The sequence below is a fragment of the Ursus americanus genome, chromosome 26, assembly GCF_024610735.1.
Source record: "Ursus americanus isolate L20-20 chromosome 26, mUrsAme1.1.p, whole genome shotgun sequence".
Taxonomy (NCBI): Eukaryota; Metazoa; Chordata; class Mammalia; order Carnivora; family Ursidae; genus Ursus; species Ursus americanus.
In genome coordinates, this window is record NC_142152.1 from 3,153,365 (window position 1) to 3,170,287 (window position 16,923).

At 45.2% G+C, this 16,923-nt stretch overlaps 1 protein-coding gene across 1 annotated transcript in view; it reads left to right on the plus strand.

Annotated features, from left to right (window-relative positions):
• Positions 1–16,923, plus strand: part of ATG14 (autophagy related 14) — a 35,519-nt gene that overhangs the window by 16,409 nt on the left and 2,187 nt on the right. Inside the window, exons 5-9 of the mRNA XM_045810374.2 lie at positions 3,899–4,136; positions 6,754–6,983; positions 8,536–8,653; positions 10,255–10,345; positions 10,424–10,509. Of these exons, the coding sequence (XP_045666330.2) occupies positions 3,899–4,136; positions 6,754–6,983; positions 8,536–8,653; positions 10,255–10,345; positions 10,424–10,509 (763 nt within the window). The remainder of the gene's footprint in view (positions 1–3,898; positions 4,137–6,753; positions 6,984–8,535; positions 8,654–10,254; positions 10,346–10,423; positions 10,510–16,923) is intronic.

A 16,923-nucleotide genomic window follows, 5' to 3' on the forward strand; every position in this document is an offset into this window, starting at 1 on the left:
ACACACACAAATATAACGACCTTTGAATAAACTACTTTTCTCAGTTAAAAACGTTAAGGAATACATATTTCCCATTTGCCTTTGCTAACAGGAAGCTTGGTACTCAGTTATAATTATTAGTTCACTCCAGGTGCACAGAATATTGGCTTTTTCTCTCCATTTAGTGAGTCTCATACACATTCTAATCTGTATTAATCTTACATTATATTTGTGTACCTCATCCTTCATCGTAGATGGTTGTCAGAATTTAGGAGGGTCCTCTTAGAAATCCTGTATCTTTAGACATATTCCGTGTGTTTCTGAAGATCGTTGTTTAAAGTTCAGAGTGAGTCACCATGATACCTTGTGAATCCCTTTCTCGTCTGCTCGTTGCTTCCAGAAGCAAGTATTTTATAGTAGTGTGTAATAGAGCAAAAGCTTCCTTTGAAAATGTTTGTCCTATTAGAGTGCTCCCATGGAGTTTCACAGGATTAGTAAGCTGGAGAGGAGGGCAGCGTGGGGAAGACGTGCTCAGAACTACAGAGCTTTGCGTGCATCCCCAGAGGCTCTGGTTCAGCAGCAGCGTAGGGACTTGTGACTTACCCCTGTCCACGTCCTCCCATGATGTTCGCACGGGGGATTTGCTCCCAGGTATCTGTGAACCTCCTGGAATTGCTGGATTTACTGAGTTTGTGCCTTGCCTGATGAGCAAGTTTAAAACTTTGATCAGCTGGGGGCGCCTGGCTGGCACAGCGGTTAAACGCCTGCCTTCAGCTCAGGGCGTGATCCTGGCGTTATGGGATCGAGCCCCACATCAGGCTCTTCCGCTATGAGCCTGCTTCTTCCTCCCCACTCCCCCTGCTTGTGTTCCCTCTCTTGCTGGCTGTCGAATAAATAAATAAAATCTTAAAAAAAAAAAAAAAACTTTGATCAGCTGAATTTAACAGATTCCTAACTCCCGAAACAAAACGACCACCACAGAAAAGATTTGGCACTAAAGCAATGGACCCTGTAACAGTGCTTTCCATCCCTAGCAAATCCTCAGAGTCACCTGGTGACCCTTGTAAAATCTAGAGAAAGAATCCTGTGACCCACCTGGGACTTAGGAAATTCAAATCTCAGGCATGGGGACTGGGTCAGTGGTTCTTAAACTGTCTGTAGTAAAAGACCATTTTGTTCCTCTCTGATCTCTAATCTGTCATAAACTGATACCAATACTTTTGTAAAATACAGTAAAATACTAGAAAAATGACTGCACACTTGGGTGTCACGTCAGTGTCATATTGCCATGTCAGAGAAAAATGCTGCTAAACTTACTCTACGTTTCTGTACTTCTCTTGTCTGACTGGTAAAAGTCTCCCGATGGGCCCAGATCATGGGCCACGCGCTGAGTAGCGCTCCTCTGGGTGGTACTGATGGCCTACCAAGGGCTGGGGACCGCTGCTCTCTAGAACATAAATACCGTCTAGCGCCACCCTTTAGATGAGACTCAAAAAATTTCACAATTTTAAGGGAGTTTGTGGATTCCAGAAACCATGCTTGGTCTCAAGTCCACAGTTAAGAGGTTGTTACCCAGTGAATAGTATTTCTTTTAATTTTGTTGTTAAAATATCACATATATTCAGAAAAGGTTATATGTTATAAACTGTAGACCTGATGAATATTTCTCCAGAGTCTTTTGATTTTATGTGTCATGATACAGAATAATACAGATACATTGTATGGTGTAGATAGGGAAGTTGGATTGTGTGAACCTTTAAGGTTGAATTGTTCTGTGCTATAAAGTTACTTATCCAAATAAGCAACAGTCGGTGACAGAAATAGCGTCAGGGTGTTTTTGTGTTTGGGGGAAATGGCATGGGGAGAAGGACAACTTAAACTCTTGAGTGCTGAGTCTGCACTGGTGCAGATTAGGTGACTGCCGACCTCCTGCCACCTGTGAAGGGTCATGATACCAAGTTGGAAACTGTTCTTAAAAAATCTGCCCACCATATGACTGGGGGCCATGGCCAGACAGTCATGGGAGCACTTGTAAATAGCTCAGTAGTGACCATGAAAATGAATGAGCTTGCTGGAAAGTAACTGTGATGGAACCAGTGACTTAAACATTAAAACATCCACACTGAGCAAGAATGGTAAAGAGAATGCACAAGTAAGGGGAAATAAAACTGCAAGAAACCTTATAGCCTACAGCGAAATACCTAGGTTCAGTGGTCCTCGCTCGGAGGACCACCAATGAGACATTTATCAGATGCTTGTTATATATTAGTCAGGGGACAACAAGGCTTTGGTTGGACCTGGTGTAAGGAACTAAGCTATGTGCCATAGGTGAGGTACACACATTCCATTAGACTTCCGAGGAGCAAGAGGTCTGGAGAGCATTTCTGGAAGGGGGTTTAGCTGAATGAGAAGAATTTGGACATTTGAAGAGAAGAAGCTAGTAGCATTCCTAGAGACAGTGATCTGAATAGGATGTGTAAAGGACATCCTTTTTTTTTTTTAAGGTTTTATTTATTTGACAGAGACAACCAGCAAGAGAGGGAACATAATCAGGGGGAGTGGGAGAGGAAGAAGCAGGCTCCCAGCAGAGCAGGGAGCCCGATGCAAGGCTTGATCCCAGGACCCTGGCTGGGATCACGCCCTGAGCCAAAGGCAGACGCTTAATGACTGAGCCACCCGGGCACCCCTGTAAAGGACATCCTAAAGGGAATGAGGACTGGTTCAGTATCCATCCATGCATGCATACATTTAAATAGTTCCACTGTGTGGAAAAGGTTTGGGGTGTCTAGTAACTGAGGCTGGGGTGAAGGGGTGCAGAAGGGAACTGTGGGACATGTGCCAGTGTGGGGGTGGCCTCAAGGCCAGGGAGGTCGGTGTGTGTTTTTTGGGCAGTGGAGAACCGCGGGGCGCTGGTTACCATTGATGAAGACGGGGCTGGTGAAGGCCTGGAGTGGAACTGAGCTGGAACCGAGCTGGAGGTGGGGTTTGGGGGAGAGTTAGTAAGATTGTAACAGTGGGAAGGAAAAGAAACCCCTCCACCGAAGGAACAGTAGTCAGCCCATGGAACTGACCAGCAGGGGACTGACTTAGACTGTGGACAGGTCAAAAATAATTATTAAGTAGAGAACCTAGGTATCAAGATGAGACTTTTGTGGAAAAATAACGAGCTTGATTTTGAACTCGTCTGAACCTCCTAACTTGCTTCTAGGAGTCTGAGATTTTGCAACTAATTTTTGCCACTCGAGAGAAATTTAGCTACAGCCTAACACCCTAACAGGTCTTGATTCAGAACCTGAAGGAGCTCCATGAAAAGGACACACATCAGACAGGATGAGTGTCTGTCTCCTCTCTTGGTTGTGTGGCCAGGCTTTGGTTGCCCCTGCAGTGCTTCAAATGCTGGCACATAATAGGGGCTCCCACCGTGCTGGATGCTGCCACACTGCACTGTGACTTTTCAGAGCCCTTGGTCTGTTTCTTTGCTGCATGACCACCTGCCGTGAGATTATTCCCTGGGTCTCTGAATGGAGCCCAAGGCACATGTAAGAGATTTCTAAGGAAAATCCGACAGCCATTAAGTTTTTCAAACTTGGATTAGATCTCTTTTCTGCCCACCATGTTTATTCTTCAGTGCTTACCATAAGTGAGGTACTTCCTGGCTTAAACTTGGTAGTTGTTGACTGATTCTTACAAATGATGACTACAGGTGGAGACCCAGAGTCCTTTTAGTGGTGGTCCACTTTGATTTATTTATTTACTTAAGCTGAACTCTCAACTTCCACTTAGCAAACATTATCTAGTTAACCTGATTGAGGTTTTGCTTTCAGTTTAAACTGCAGGAAGATGCTTACCCTTGTGAGGTGGGTTCTGCAGTCCCCAGGAGCTATTTGTAGAGGTAATTGTTGGGTGTGATTTATTTCAGATTCCGAAGGCCTGCTCAAAACCAAGGAAAAGAATCAGAAGCTTTATACTCGAGCACAGCGGCATCAAGAGAAAAAGGAGAAGATTCAGAGGCACAATCGCAGACTTGGTGACCTGGTAGAAAAAAAAACCACTGACTTAAGAAGTCATTATGAGCGTCTGGCAAATCTTCGGCGATCTCATATATTAGAGCTCACCTCTGTCATTTTTCCAATCGAGGAAGTGAAGACTAGTGTGAGGTACAGTGAGTCTTTTGACTCTAGGAATAGATCACGTTTCAGAGATCAAGTATTTTTCAAATATGGCAGCACCTCATTTATTGGGTTCATTCTGGGGTCATTGGCTTTCCTGGTAATGAAACTGAAGTCTTCTTATCTGCTTCAGCAAACAGTACATGCTGCACGAAATTGGGGAGGCAGCCAAGGTGAAGGGCGGTGGCCCTCAGAGAAGTGGGGCCCTCACTTGTTGACCGACCTGTTGACTTAGCCTTGTCCTGGCACCTAGCCGCTGGCAGGCACTGGCAACTGTGAGTTTAGTGTTGGGCTCCAGTGCTTGGATACCCTCAGGAGTCATCGGATGGACAGGACAGTGGTTCCCCACCTGGATGTTCATCAGAGTCACTCTGGAACTTTTGAAAAAGACAGGTTCCAGAGGACACACCTTCAACCCTCCCAGCCCATCTCGTAATACTTTTTTTCTTTTTTTTAATTTCCCCAGATGATAATTGATGAGGTTTGAAAACTGCTCCTGAGGAGTTCATTTGCTTTCTCACTAACCATCAGGCTGTTCCAGTTGAGGATTTTCCTGTCTCTTTTGGTTGCCCTCACTTCCCAGCACCCTTCCCCAGATGGTCAGTGGACTGTGACTAGTGAGGACCAGTACTCTGCTTTGCTCCCTCTACTCCACTGTGTCCTTTCGGCTGTTGGCCAGAGTTAACGTCCCAAAAGCCTAAAGGTCTGATTGTTCTTCTGGTTTGAAAACTTGCTGTTTGATTCTTACCAAGTAATTTTTCATTAGTAATAGTTGGCAAATATAAAAATAAAAAGGCAGATTCAAAATAGAGAAGAATAGGAAGTTCAGAAATAGACTCTAAGGTTGCCTTTTGGGTCAGTGGGGAGAAGTCGGGTATCCAGAGACTGTATAAAAACAGGTGATTGGGACTGTGGGGAGGAAGAAGCTAATAAAAGAGAAACATTATGCTAAATTAGATTCTTTTTTTTTTTTAAGTTTATTTTTTCAGTAATCTCTACACCCAGCATAGGGCTCAAACTCCCAACCCCAAGATCAAGAGTCGCGTGTTCTTCCGACTGAGCTGGCCAGGCAGCCCTAGTGCTAAATTAGATTCTGATGGACCAAGATATCAGTGTTAAAACACATTAAACAAAGACACAGTCTTAAGACGCTGTCCCAGATCTGAGGAGACCAAGGAGACAACTGAATGTGAAGTTGCAGAAGAGAAAACATGGAGACAAACTTCTCTCTGCCTGTGCTGTTTGAATCTTTTATCGCAGTATACGGTGCTATATGCCGGTACATTAAAAGCTGATGGTTTTGAAGTTATTCCTATAAGGTTTCTTGTTCATTTGCATTTCTCAAACTTGTTAGTGGAAGAAGGAAGAAGCAGAGACGCTGCTCAGAACTGGCAGTAGTGCCCTGCCCCCCCTTCCCTGTGACAGCCAGGGGCACTTGTCCCACAGGCACGTTGTGGCAGGAGGAGAAAGGCTTGAGAACAGAACCGAGACTCAGTGCAGCGCAGCAGCCCTTCCCCAGCCTGCCAGTACTTTTCCAGCACAGTACCGGCTCCTAGCGCCTCCCTCGTGCGTCGCTCAGCCGCACGGATCCTCTCTGCTGCACACACGCTGCGCCCCCCACCACGGTGTGTTTGCGCCCGCTCTGACTTCTCGCTCCTTCCCGCCCTCCCGGCCTCTGCGCTGTCACGAGTATTTCTGTAAGACTAGAAACCCTTCAATCCCCTTTTTCACCGTGCGGACATTTGCACTGGTGGCTCAGAAGCCATCATGGGTAAAAACGGGTGCCTTGACAGGTGTCCCAGCAGTGACGGCAGCTGTGTTACTTACAGTCTATCACGTACTTGTGTCGTTTGAGAAAAAAGCGTTTGACGTCAAGAATGCTCTTGATGAAGCAGTAGAAAAAATATTTTTATTTAAATTTTATTGTCTTGATCCTCGTGCACACATCGCTTTAATACACCACGTGGTGAGATGGGAAGTGCGCAGAAGGCTCTTTCGCTCCGTCCTGAAGGGCCGCAGTTGGCTTCAGAAAAAGCACTTGAGTGAGTTGCAGGTCGAGCTAGCTGGTTTTCGCACACGACACTACTTTTACTTGAACGGCCGCAAGCCTTGGGTATTGAAGGGATTTTCAAAAGTCTTCCAGTGGTGTGTTTTGCTATGTGTTTCAGCTGGTCAACAAACAGCGCCACTTTTCACTCATTTTCTTATGCTATGTTAACTTGTAACAGGTTTATTATTTCCAAATGAACGAATAATTTAAAATTTCCTCAGATTTCTAATACAAGTAAATATCAATAGATCTAACCCACATACACAAAAGCTCTTTGGGGTCTTCAAAAAGTTGTAAGCATGTAAAGGGGTCTTGAGACCAAATAGTCGGAGAACCTGACACTTGAGGCCCCAGCTCATGGCGCCGTGCTCTTCACATTGGTGTGGGCTTCTGGCCACAGCGGCCTGAGCTTCATCTCAGAGTTACTTACCTCTGTATGTGCCGGTTAAACCCCTGTCCTCATGTGTGCGTCATCGTGCTGCGTATCAGGCAAGTGTCTTGCATGCTCTTTAAAACCCATTCCCTTGAAATTTGTATGTATGTTCTGATTTTTAGAGATCCTGCAGATGTGTCCTCAGAGAGTGACAGTGCCATGACCTCCAGCACCGTGAGCAAGCTTGCCGAAGCCCGGAGGACGACTTATCTCTCGGGAAGATGGGTCTGTGACGATCACAACGGGGACACCAGCATTAGCATTACTGGGCCTTGGATTAGCCTTCCCAACAACGGGGACTACTCTGCCTACTACAATTGGGTAGAAGAGAAGAAAACCACGCAGGGGCCTGGTGAGAATCAAAATAGTGTTTGAAAACTTAGAAATATGTATGGTTTTTAACTGAGGTGAAATGTACGTAATGAGGTGAGCAGTTGTAAAGTGAACAGTCAGTGTTGTTTGGTTACCCCTCTGATGAGTTCCAACCGGCATCACCCCAGACGGGAGATCAGGGCACGAAGCTGTCGTGCCCCTGTCGCCTTTCCTCCCAGCCTTGGGCGGCCCCAGATGATCTCAACTTACGATGGTTCAACTTACGGTTTTTGGACTCTATGATGGTGCAAGAGTGATACACGTCCAGTAGAAATCCTGGTTTGAATTTTGAATTTGGATCGTTTCCTGGGCTGGCACCATGCCGTGTGTACTCTCATGATGCCGCAGCCCCCAGGCAGCTCGGACCCCCCCCCCCCCCCGCCCCAGGGTCCACAGCAGGTAGATACACTGAGAACTGTTGTGGGTTTCACTTTCTGTACAGTATGCACTGCATTGCATGAGGCAGTCAACACGTTATTATAAATAGGCTTTGTGGTAGATGATTTTGCTCAGCTGTCGGCTAACGTCAGCGTACTGGGCCTGTGTAAGGCAGGCCAGGCAAAGCGTTCAGTTGTTTAGGTGCATTAAATGTTATTTTCGACTTAGGATATTTCCAATTTGTGATGGGTTTATCGGGACATAACCCCATCGTAAGTTGAGGAAGATCTGTAATTTTAACTATAGATGTGTCTGTTTTGGGTATTTCATAGAAATGGGATCATACAATGTGTGGCCTTTTGTGTTTGGCTTTTTTACATAGCGTGATGTTTTCAAGGTTCATCCATATTGTGGCATGAACTAGCATTTCATTCTTTTTATGACCAGTATTCCGGTGTGTGTAGTGTGGATGTCTTCCACGTTGTATGTCCAGTCCATCAGTGGACGGCCTGAGAATATTCTTTAGATATTTCACTTTTGGGGGGCCAGTATTGGTTTATTTATATAAAAAGACCTCACTAGTTAGTATATTTAGATGGTTGAGCCCTGTTTTTAGAGTTTCTTTGTGAAGGGCTTATTTTAGCAGCCAGAAATGGAGATAGAAATAGCCCAGGAGAAAAACCCTTTAAAACCAGTATAGCTTTCTTTGGTGGAGAAAAGATTGTTCATTTAGTCATTTAGCAAATACACAGTGAGTATGTGCTTTCTGTCATGCACGATGCTGGGTGCTGGTGAGACGAAGGTGATATCACCAAGACAGGTGTAGCCTAGGTGAGGCCTCTCTGAGGAGGTGACATTTAAGTTGGGCATTTACTGTTCTAATAAATAATACATTATCAGGTCCAAGCAGTTCAGACTTTACTTTCATTTATGTTGGGTCTGTCTGGGCTCATTTGCTCAGGTTACATTCCACTCTGCAAAAACCGTAAATGATGAAACATTAATATGTGCCCGTGAACCTTTTATTAGTATGTTAGGAGCAAAACATAGTCATCAACAATGTAATGATAAAATTATAAATCATAAAATCTAAGTTCATTGGTATTTGTTGTTGAAATTAAAGTCGTTCGTGTATGGTTGTTCTTGTACTTCAGACATGGAGCATAGTAACCCCGCTTACACGATCAGTGCTGCATTGTGCTATGCGACTCAGCTGGTCAACATTTTGTCGCATATACTTGACATAAATCTTCCCAAAAAGCTGTGCAACAGGCAAGTAATCGAAGGTGGTGATGTCATCTTTGTCATAGATCTCGTTTTCCTATTGTGTACTTATTCTAATTAAACCAAAACCAGGAATTTAAGTATTATTAAGCCAGAAAAATGACTGTGAAATATTGACATTAATTTCAAAAGCCTACTGTGCAAGTTTGTTTCATTATCTTATAATTGCACGTGAAGTCTTGCAGAAGACCACAGAGAATTCTCCCACTCGGAAAAATAATTGAAGGAAAAACCAGGATCTTCAGAGGGTATGCTCATGTGTAAGAACTGGGTAAATTATAACACTTGAATATTTTTTTAACTTTCAAAATAAAAAACAAGTGGTTTAAAAATTCAAAAAAAAACGTAGGGGCGCCTGGCTGGCTCAGTCGGTGGAGCATGTGACTCCTGGTCTCACGGTTATGAGTTCAAGCCCCACACTGGGTGTAGTGATTACTTAAAAATAAAAAAAAAAATTTTTTTAAGATTTATTAGAGCATGTGCGTGCGGGGGCAAGGGGGGCAGACAGAGGGAGAGCTTGAGACAGAGTCTTTTCGGCAGACTCTGCACTGAGTGGGGAGCCGACACAGCTCGGTCTCGTGACCTGAGAATCATGACCAGAGCTGAAACCAAGAACTGGATCCTTAACTGGGCCACCCAGGTGCCGCAGAATAAAACCTTTAAAAAAGAATGTAAAGGTTTACAGTGTACTCAGTTCTAAGTTCTGCTGAGTTCTACTAAGACTTTCCTTCCCCCGTCCAGTCATTCTTACATTTCAAGGCAAATAAATATGTATTATCATCTCTCTCCCCTTTTAAACACAAAAGATATACTAGGGTGTTTTGCACCTTGCTTTTTGAGTGTTTAACAAATATTTGAGCCCTTTTCTGGGCACTGAGAGGGTTCAGTAGTGATGAAAACATAATCCTTGCCCTCTTGGCACTTCATTCTGACAGAGGGACAGAGGGACAGATAATAAATGAGCAGTGTGTCCGATGGTGATGAGTCCTGTGGAGGACATGAAAGCAGAGGGAGGGAGGGAACGGGAACATGGAGGCATGTGTGAGTGGGCAGGTGTGTGAGTACGTGTGACCCTGAGGGAAGAGGGGAGCAAGCCACGTGGGTGGGTCTGTTTGCACAAAGAGAAAACCCTGGGGAGTGCGAGGGCAGCGAAGAAGGTGGGGGTGCAAACTGGTCGGGCCTCGTAGGGCCGTTGTGAGCCTCCAGCTGTCATTCTGCATAGAGTGGACAGTTACCAGAGGTTTCTTTGTATAAGTGTGCCAGGATCTCACCAGTCGCCCTTCACAGAATAATCTTGTACGTTCTTCATTTCATGAGCGTGCAAGTATTTGTGTTGAATAAATTTTCAGAAGTGGAATTGCTTGGTTGGAGGGTACATGCATTTGTAACTTTTATAGATGGTGGTGAAATGGCTCGTCATGAGGGCGGTAGTTCCTTCTCAGAAAGTCTGTTGAGACTAAAAGAGGCGGAGGACGTGGGGTATGTTTTATACTGAACCGTGGTGTAAAATACACTCTTCCAAATAGACACTTTACCGTAGAATATCCTCAAAAAGATACAGTTTTACAACTTGTATGTTTGTTTTCCAGTGAATTTTGTGGGGAAAATCTCAGTAGACAGAAATTTACTCGAGCAGTGAAGAAACTGAATGCAAATATTCTTTACCTGTGCTTTTCTCAGGTATGGAAAATACGCTGTGAGCTAATTTTTAACATGTTACCTGGTTGAAAATATTAATCAGTTTTTTGCTTCTTCTAGCATGTAAACTTAGATCAGTTCCAGCCGCTGCACACTCTCAGGAACCTGACGTACCTGGTCAGCCCGAGCTCTGAACACCTGGGCAGGTAAGAGTGCTGTTTGCTTTCTTCTAAGTGGTGGTGCCGTGAGGACTTCAAAGGAGAGTTGTGCGCGTCGGCAGAGCGCAGGGGCCTGTTTCGCACCCGCGGTCTCCCCACGAAGGACAGAACTAATGCGGTCCTGTGTAGGAGGACGGTGGCTCATCAGATTTGAACCTTTATGATCCTTACATAATCATTTCTCAGAAAATTAATATCAAACACCTAACATGAAGTGGTGGAACCCAGATGTTCCTGGAGGGGCCGCCTCGTGCCGTCCTTGAAGACCAGAAGCTGTTTCTTGGACTCCATGTCTGTGTCTTCTCAGCGGTGTGCAGTGTCTGCGCTTTTCCTGTGCGTTCCCTTTCATGTCTCCTCTCACTGTAACGGTTCTTCCCAGTTTTCTTTTTGTGTCTCTGGCCACCATTTATCGGAGATAAAGGGTATTAGAAGTTTATGGGGTGAACTAGTTTAAAATCCATTAGCTTAAAAATAGGAGTAATAAAAAAGACCAACCAGGGCTGTTCTGTGGGATCTTTCTAGTCTCTCAGCCCAAAAAGCATGACACACAGGAAGCTTTTCTTTAGTACTGTTCAGGTAACCCCTCTCTGAGTACGTATCCTTTTTCCATGCTCTTAGCAGTCTGTCCATACGTTTCTGAGATAAGACTTAGTTAATGTATTTGCACTTTTGAAAGAGGACAAAGAAAATAAAAGGTAGAAAAGCTCTTTTGGGGTAGTCCCCTTCCCATCATTCGTTTGCTTTCACAGCCGGAACCAAGGCTTACGGGGGATCCCTTCCACTGGCCAGGGTGCTGGGCTTCCTCCACATTGCAGTGAACTTTCTGTGGTAATCGGCCCTTAGCCACTGGCTTGTGTTTCCCCCCCTACCTAAAACAGTAACTTTACTGGGACATAGAACCCTTCGGGAAGAGCTGTGCACTCTCTCCAGGGAACTGCACACACACCTAGAATTTTGTGCCATTTTTATAGGGAGTTCATGCTCCTCGCTTCACATTCCATTCATTAGTTCACAAACCACACGAACCTGTTAGAAATCCATCTCCGTTTTAGTGGTTGATGTCTGTGAGTCTGTTTGTCATCCTCTTTGAACCTTATTTGTAAAGGGTTCAACATTAAGAAATTAATCTTAGTAATAAGAACGAATATTTATTGAGCCAATATTTATTGACCCTGAGCCAACTACCTGACATGCCTTAAATCATAGGTGGGATTATTATTCTTATTTTACAGAGGGGGTTGGTAACTGAAGCTTAGCGTGGTCAAGTAATTCGTGCCCGTGATCACAGAGGCAAAGTAGTAGAGCCAGGGTCCCAGCGCACATCTGACTCCACGACGTGGTACATTCCCACGCCGTTAGCCAGTACACACCACTTCATCACATGAACAGATTAAAAAAGGAAAAGAACCATAAGATCAACTTGAGAGATGCCAGAAAAGCAGTGAATAAAATTCAATTCCTATAAATAATCTACTTGCAAATTAAAAAGAGATTATTAATAAAGGATATCTACCATATAAGGCTACAGAAAAGATTATACTTAATGACATGTTCCTTACATGGGTATTTAGTAAAAGCATCCTCTACAGAGAGGAAAGCAAGGGGGTGCCTGTTGTCACTGCTGTGTTCACATCGCTCCGGAGGCCAAGGCGAGGCAGGACACTCTTACAAAGAAGGAATGTATATTTATGTTGGAAAGAAAGAAACTCCACTGACGTAGAGGATATGATTATTGTTGAACTAGCCATCCAAGAGACCCTGTTTTCTTATGTGCTCACGGCTAGTCAGAAGATGGAATGAGAAAAGGGTCCCCTATAGCAGCACAAACTAAATTACATAGGAATAATCTTCACAACATGTATGCAAACCATATAAAGAAAATATGAAACTTGAAAAAAATATCCAACACCTATTTCTTGAATGTCTGCCAGGCACTGCATGAGGTGTGCGCCTGACTGAAAGAAGGCCCGAGGCAGTGAACACCCTCAGGATTTTCTAGGAGAGGAAGGCTGAGTATTCTAAAAATGCCCCTTCTCCCCAGAAGGAAACCCGATCAGAATTTCAACAGATAATTCATGGAACTTTGACAAGCTAATTCTGAAGCTGAACTAGAAGCACAGGCTGCAAGGAAAGTTTGGAAAAGAATAGTAAAGGATGGGCTTTGGCCCCTTTTACAACATAGTATGAAGGTAATTAAGGTGCTATTAGCAGGCAAGTAGGTGGGGCAATTAGACAAAGAGAAGAATCCAGAGACCAGCCCTGTCCCTGCGCCTGTCCCTGCGAGGAGGATAACTTGGCAAGGGCCAGCGTGTTGAGCCGGATATGAACCGGATAATAGATCCATGGTGGTGGGCTAGTGGGGTATTCACAAAAGGACAAAGCTGGACTCATACTACATTCCGTATATAAAAATAAATTCCAGATGATAGAAAAGACCTTATTTTATTGAAAAAAAAAAAAAAACCCTATAAAATAGCTAGGAGAAAAGACAATGTTTCGTAATCACCATGCAAGCCACAAAACCCCAAAATGATGAAGGAAAGGAGTTACATATTTTACTCTGTAAAAACTCTAAATGCCTCTGGTAAAATACCAGATGCTGTCAAGTTAAAAGATGAGCAACAGATATGTTTTGCAGCCTGTATATCAGACAACAGATTAATACCTAGACGACTTAAAATTTCAAATCTGTAAAAGGCAGGCAGACCTAATAGAAAAACAGCCCAAGGATTAATCCAGGCAGTTCGCACAAAAGAAATGCAAGTAATCAGTATTCAAATGAAAAAAGTCTTCTGCCTCAACCAAGAATAAAGACATGCAATTCAAAACAGCCTTCCAGTTTTCACCCATCAGTTTGGCAAAAACGGAAAGGATTGACGATATCCAGTATCGGTGGTGGTTCAAAAAAACAGGCTCCCTTCTGCTAGGGGTGGATTTCTTTGGAGGGTCTGCAGGCTTGTCTGGGCTTGCCCTTGAGTCAGCTCTGCAGTTTGGATGGGGGCCTGTGCGACAGCAGTGCACATACTCGGCGGGCTCACTGCAGCCGAGCCGGTGGTCTGCGAGCCAGCGGCCGGGAGCTGGAGCTCCAGGAGTCCCCTCCCGCACCTGCCTCGATCAGAGTCCAGCTGTAGAGAGACTGTTCCTGGAAGCTGGGTGGGACTTCCTGTTTCCATGGAACCAGCTGAAGGGAGGCTCCCATCTCGAATCCAACATAAAACCTTTTTTTCTTTGGTATAAATTCAAACTCGCAAAAAAATTCAAAATTACAAAAAATAAAAGTAGTATGAAGATGTCTACCCTTTACCCAAGCTCACCTGTTACTGTTTTACCCTATTTGCTTTATCATTTGTGTCATCTGTCTCCATAAAGACACACACACACACATTTTTTTTCCTGAACCCTATGAGGGTAAGTTACATACATATATCATGGCTCTTGACCCCTAAATACTTCTATATGTATTTCCTAAAAATAGGGCTATTTTCCTGTTTATAGAACAGTTACTATCATTAGCAAATCCCACACTGATACAGTAGTTTAAGCCACTGCCCACCTGCACATTTTGTCTGTGGACCAGATTAATGTCCCTTACAGTATTTTCCCCTCCCGTACGTGGTCCAGTCTGGAGTCTGGTGTTGGATTTAGGTGCTGTGTTTCTTTAACCTCCTTTAAATCTGGAACATTTCCGTGGCCTACTTTGTCTTTTACGACATTAACATTTTTCCCTTTGTAGTAAGAGAACTTTCATTCTGATTTTAGAGTTTCCTTTTAGCGAGATTCCAGGAATTCTGTGCATTTGAGGCTGGAGCACTGCCTGGGCCGGGAGGGTTTCCTGGACACCCTGGGGCCACAGTGGCCATCTGTCCCTCATTGGTGATGTTAATCTGATCACCCAGTCACTATGCTTTCTACCTTCTCCATAATTCCTAGATTTTTCCGAACTTGCAGCCAAGCAGCAGTCTGTGGGGAGACACTTTGAGACCATGCAGTTATCCTGCTCATGAGAATTTCCCCTGGATTTAGTATCTGTTGATTTTTCGTATTGGATTCAGTCTTTACCGTGATGGTGCGCCTCCGTTAACATTAGAGATCATTCTTGATGTTGTATGTTCTGTCTGGTAATATTTCTGAAATAAGATATTTTGCAAAAGAGTTTTCTAAAAAACCAAAAAGGTCATTTTGTTGCCTTAATCGATAAGACTAATTCCCTGCAGTATCTTGAGAAGATTAGTTATCTTTATTCCCTGACGGCGTTAAGCATAAAAGATTTCTTTTGCGTGTGATGTGTGTGGTTCAGGGTATGCTGGGCAACAATAATCGCTCCAGATGGCCACTTCGGGAATCATCCACTGGTTTTTCAGTTGAAATACTTAATTGAGTACCTGCCCCGTGTCACTAGACTCTGCCCTGTGGGATTCCCGCAGAGAACTAGAGTCCCAGGTGGCTTCCCGGGGAGCTCTGCCTGGAGGAAGTGTCACCCCCATCACTCCTGTCTGTCCCCTGGGAAAACCTTTTGGAAAGGGGGTCTGGGGACAATGGCAGTCCCATGCCAAATGGATAAGGCGACATCAGAGAGGACCAGAAAACAGGCCACGGCTCTGAGCCGGCAGGAAGGCAGGCTTCCTCTGCAGCTAGCGCAGCAAAGCTCAACAGGAGAGAGTGAGCGGGCCCTGCGTTTGGAAGGGAGGCCCAGCCGCGACACTGACATTATGACATTTTAACAGGCAGGTGCCGTGAGGGGACAGAGTCCCAGCTCTCCAGCGCACGGAGGCGGGTGGGGCTGACGGGAGGCAGACGCTGGCTATGAGGAGGTGGTAGTGCTGGGGCGGGGGGGTGTTGAGGATTGAAAGGGGGGTTATTCCGTGATAGCAGGAGCATGAGGGCCTCTTGTTGTGAGAAGGGTCGCCTGGGTCAGATAACCTGAGATGAGCCTGGGAGGTTAGCCCTCAGATGGAGATCTCTGGCGGGCAGTGAAGCTAGGAGCAAAGAGAGGCATCGAAAAAATCTTTGGAGTAGACCTGTTTACCAAGGGAAAGGAGAAAAGAAATGAATTGTAAGGAGAGCCTTTTAAGGAAACAGGAAAGGGATACTCAGCTAAGATGCCTGTTGTTGGTTTGCTTGGAAAAGCTGCAGGAGGAGGTGGGGGGTCACGGGGAGTGTCTCCTGGTTCTGGCTGCCTTCACCCCTTGCAAAGTGACTTCTGGGCTAGATGGAGGCCTTGTAAACTTGGAAGCCCCTGGTCAGAGGGGCTCTTTGATATGTAAATTGCTCACAGGAGACCAAAGGGAAACCCTGTGGTGTATCTTCCAGTTTAATATTTGTAAAGCCCTAAAAACAGTGCCTGGGACAGAAATGTTAGCTGTTGCTGGTGCAGCCAGGAAGCAAGGTTGTCTTGGAGGAACAAAGGCAACCTGACCCTGGAGAAAGTGAGTTGGAAGGTGCGGGCACGGTGAGGTACACGGGAGGCCAGGGCTACGCTTTTGTCTTTGTTAAGGCCATAAAGAATTTTGGACCGTAGACTAAAATGGCAGGTGTACTTATTCTGGAATATCTCTTATTTTATTTTTGCTAACCCCTGGCTTTTTCCCCAGAGTCATTATCTGAGGCATGTGTCCTTGGGGGCAACGGCAGAGAGAGGGGCTGCTGGAGGGCCTTGGCTACAGGGAAATCCTGGGAGAAGAGTAGGGGGCGGTGGGGCGACTGCCCAGCTGAAGCCAGTGCAGCGGGGCTCTCCTGAGGCAGGAGGTGACAGGCACTTGAAGGGCCAGGGGAAGAGCAGCGGCGGGCCTGGGCGGGGTTCCCTGACACTGTCCCACAGTGGCACTCAGGAGCTGTCCCAGAGGGTGAGGCCTGAGAAAAGTTATTTCGATTCGGAGACGATGATGTCATCAGGGACCTTTGGGGAGTAGTGTTCTCCTAAAATACAGTGCATCAGTATGGATTATTCCAGATGACTATATTCTAAATAGTTTTAGCTCATTCTGTTATAAATGGGCCCCTGGAAAATGGGCTCATATCTTACGAGGGGTGCGGGAGCCTGCTGTTGACACCGATCCGAGGACGCACTGCCACACGCTCACAGCCGGACCACTGAGCTCTTTCACGTCATAAGAACGTAGAAATTGGGGGTTTCCGTGAGGCAGAGAACATCCGTACATTATTTTCTGTACCATTTATTACTTGTTCCAGCAACTGATACGCCAGAGTATACCTCAAGTGACTGTTTTTGTCAGAACTGCCTCATTGAGGTGCGTAGATCGCACGGTTGTTTAAAGAGGGAATGGTACTTTGGACCAGCATGGTAAGTCTCGGTGGATGGGATTTTCCACCCAAGACCTTCACAAATCAAGCAGGTGGAATTGAGGAGCAGCGCGGTATCGTGGTTTTCTTCATTGCTTGGAT